A 3,941-nucleotide genomic window follows, 5' to 3' on the forward strand; every position below is an offset into this window, starting at 1 on the left:
ACACATATTTAGATATTATATTTATTTATCCACTTAATATTTTGTGGCATCCATGTCTTTTTACTTCTAAATATTATAGACAACTTTGAACCATCTCTTTTTATTTTTTTGTAATTTAAAAAATATATATTTTAAGATAGCTTGCGAGGCGAACCATGGGTTGGGGCAGCCCCCAAGTATTTAGATGAACTCCTCTTTTAGAGACTTGCTTGGCTTAATCGGTTCGAATTTCATCAAATGATGGATATGCACACACAAAATGCTGCGACGAAGGTCTTATGATATTTGAACAGATCTGAATCTGCAACCGTGAGAAATATAAGGTCTTATGTTCGTTTACTCGATCGGAATAAGAAGGTATGTTCAGAACAACTGTTTTGATTGAATTTACTAAATCCCGCGGCGCTTGTAGTTTTCATGGTTGAGACCTGATATCAATGAAACCTGGTCATCTTTTATAGTCATTTGTCTTTTTTTTGACCAATTTGTTGAAGCCTTATTTCCAGGCTTTTCATTTTTTTAAAGGGTGTGTGATACAACTTCCAGTAGGATCCGATAACAGAGCCATTAATTCTGTTGGAAGTAGATGCCAGCGTTTTTTCACGACTATACTCCTCATTCAATGCTTTGAGCACTTGGATTTTGTGAAAGAGATTAGAAGCCATTCTGGAGGAATCTCTTAGTTGTTGGCTAAGAGTTTGTCTTTTAAATTTTCATTTAGAATTGTATAAGTCACAGGAGGACCCTAGTCCATGCAAAACTGAGATGGATAGGACCAGAAAATGCATCTATAAATCTATAGCTCGATTGTAAATGCAACGCACCACTAGATGGAAGGATAGGAGATTAATGCAAGAACATACAACATTGGTTGAAAAGCACCTTTGCTACTCTAGAGTAATTAATTACCGAATCTTAAATCGGCTTAGTTATTTCTATTAATCTCACTGTCTCTGCATTGCTTCAAGGGTCATTTGCTTCAATCTTTGATTTCTTGTTATGTTTTCCTTGAATACTTTTTTGTGTAGAATGCTTGCAACATAGGAATTGTATAGCAGTTGCCTTCAAACAAGAGTGCATCAGTTTGCCATTGCACATGATCCTCAATACAGATTAAACCTATGCGAATAATATGAACAAAAGTCAATTTCGATGGTTACCTGGGAGATTTATTTCCATGTGGGTGGAATTGGCATGTGGAGTTATTTCAAACGAAACAACCGTCTAGTGAAGCCTTGGTGTTAGGAAGTCTTGTACAGGGCTGAAGCAGGCTATAATCAGGAAAGAGTATCTCGGATGCAGCTTTTCCATTTGAGCTTCCTTCAACCAGTAAAATAAATCTTCTTTTGGTTTTCGGACAGGATAGTTCTTTTTTTCTTTGGTCTTTAATTATTTTCTTCAAACCAATGTCAATGTGTCACACAACCGTGCGAAAATCAGTCCATGCTATCCGTGGTCAATGCTTTAATGCTAAAGTTAGTACATCTTTGTAGACTTCGTCATGTCACATTTGCCATTCCTTTGGCTTTTAGTTTTACCTTACAAAATTTATCTTGGATTGTTTCATTGACTTCTGATTTTGATGCATATTTCCCTTCTTAGTACCTTACCTTCATGGGATCATTATGTGGCATGGCGCCTATATCACTTCAGTCTAACTATATGAATTGGTGGTTTTATTGTGCAGCATAATTTGTCAGTCAGAGGCTAAAGGTCTTAGATTTGAAGGAATTGTTGTAGGATGGCGTGCCTAGCACTTTCTCTACAGCCAATAAAAGGGCCCGACATACTGCTTCAAACCCGTGAATGGTTCCCTCCAGCAAGAGCATTGGTAGCTCTATCTAGTTTTAAAGCCACTCGTCTTGCCTTTGCAAGTGGAAAAAGTAGAACAGCTGATGATGGCAATCAAAGTCTTGGTGATGATCCTTTGGCAGTCTCAAGTGGGCAAGTAATAGTTAGAAAGGAGAGCAAATATCGCATAGTATACTGTTTGGTGAATAGCATCTATGTTCTGGGTATTGCAACTGCAGATCATGATGATACTGCAAACAATGTATTTGAATGTACTGGAATGGTAAGTCAAGCAGTGAGTGTAGTTGTGGCTGCTTGTAGAGGTGTTGATGTTACTCCTGACAAGCTTCATCGCAAGTATACGGAGATTTACACGGCCCTAGATATAGTTTTGCGTGGGGCAAGTAGCACAAGACTTTCCACTATTTTGGCATCTATACGTGGAGAGAGTATTGCAAAGATAGTTCTTTCTGATGTAGATACAGGGAATCGTGTACGTGGTGCAGAAAGCTGGAATCAACTAGAAGGGCAGTCGCTTGAGCACCAGGCAAATGTACAAGTTCTCTCACAGGCTATGTTTGAGTTGCCAGAAGAGACATTATCTGCTGGTGATGAGGTGGCAGCAACTCTTACTCCTGCTCAACAGAGTTCTGTAGCTCAGACATCACAGCAAAAATCAGCTGTAAAGCCGGCCAATGAGGATCCATTTGTAGTCATTGATGCTGTAAACAAAACTGATGAGCTTGCAGGTGGATTTAAAAAGGATAAGGAGTCACCATCCAATGTTACATTAGCTCTTGCTGAGCTAGAAGTTACAACCTTGAAAACAAGTTCAACGGCAGATTCCACATTTATTGGAGTGGAGGGATTTGAAGGAGACTACGGAGGAATTGAATTTGGTAATGAGCAGGCCTCATTAGCTGAGGCATTTGAAGGTATAGATGATGCCTTCGGTGGAGGTCTGGATGCATCTGAATTTGGAGCAACTATAGAAGCTACAAGCACAAAAGGGCTTGGAGGGCTTGGAGGCCTTGAATTGTTAGAGAATGGGCAGATGGCATCAAAAATATCATCTGAACCAACTCTTCCTCCTGGGGAAGCTCTGACTGCGAGGGCAGCATCTACAAGCAAAGGTCCTCTACTATATCTGCACGAGGAGATCAATGCTGAGTTTAAAGACTCATCACTCAGAAAGATAGGAGTTCAGGGTACATTGTTCTTGAAGACTACTTCCGCAAAAGATTCCAGCATTAAGGATAATGAGTTTTCATTTCGAATTGATGGTTCAGCTGGCATCAAGAGTGCTATCATGCAGGATGCCATTGTAAGTAGCCTAGGGAAGGGTTTATTTCACATTAGAACTCCGGTGTCAGAAGAGCCTTTGACAATTTTGAAGTACCGTCTTCACAGCCGTTTTACTCCTTTACCTTTGAGAGTTCGATTGGTCACACGTCGAAGTGAAACCTTGCTCTCCTTAATGATACAATATATAGCTAATCCTTTTTTGCCTGCACCTCTTGAAAATGTAGTGTTTGTTGCGAAATTACCAGAGGATCCTACATTATTAAAAGTAACACCTAAAGCTACTTTGAACCGCCAAAGCCAAGAGTTAAGATGGCACGTTCGGGAGATCCCACTACGAGGCCATCCTGGTTGCTTAAGAGCTCAGATGCCAATCAACTCTAATGCACAGGATTCCACAGATAAGGTTCCTCGCAGGAAGGAATCTGAAATTGAAGGCCGTGTAGAGTTTGCTGTCCAAGGGCGCACACTCTCTGGAATTACTATCACATCTGTTTCTGAAGGGCTCACAGACTTTTACTTGGGGGAATACAACTTTAAAACTGGCAATTTTCTGTGTTTGTAAGAGCAAGAACTGGTTTTGAAAAAGAGATGACAGTATTTTACCTTCATTTTATTTGTTCTTTTACTTTGCCATTTTTTTGTTTCCCTTTCCTCTGTTTTCTCTTTCTTTTCATAAATTTTGTCTAGATTAGACTCATCAATTTCTTCCCTTATTCTGTCTTGGTTCCCATGTTGCCTCACCCCCCTTCTCTTTTTAGTGGGTCCTGTTCTTCTATTCACTCATTCTCTTCTCCAGATCACATTGTCCTAATGATGGATGATAGAGTATGATCGAAAGCATTGAG

The 3,941-nt window shown here is 39.7% G+C and overlaps 1 protein-coding gene across 1 annotated transcript; it reads left to right on the forward strand.

Moving 5' to 3' along the window:
* Positions 1–223: 223 nt before the first annotated feature.
* On the forward strand, positions 224–3,704 carry LOC149574903 (uncharacterized). The gene is made up of 2 exons (XM_089812147.1): positions 224–357; positions 1,688–3,704. Exon 2 carries the CDS (start codon positions 1,742–1,744, stop codon positions 3,656–3,658), a length of 1,917 nt encoding a protein of 638 aa, XP_089668273.1. The 5' UTR covers positions 224–357; positions 1,688–1,741; the 3' UTR covers positions 3,659–3,704.
* The last annotated feature ends 237 nt before the right edge of the window (positions 3,705–3,941 follow it).

This window comes from Cupressus sempervirens, chromosome 2, assembly GCF_028749045.1.
Source record: "Cupressus sempervirens isolate cs-2001-9-10 chromosome 2, ASM2874904v1, whole genome shotgun sequence".
In the NCBI taxonomy this organism is placed as follows: Eukaryota; Viridiplantae; Streptophyta; class Pinopsida; order Cupressales; family Cupressaceae; genus Cupressus; species Cupressus sempervirens.

Coding starts and splice junctions, on each gene's coding strand:
- LOC149574903 (XM_089812147.1), top strand. CDS start 1,742: ATGGCGTGCCTAGCACTTTCTCTACAGCCAATAAAAGGGCCCGACATA.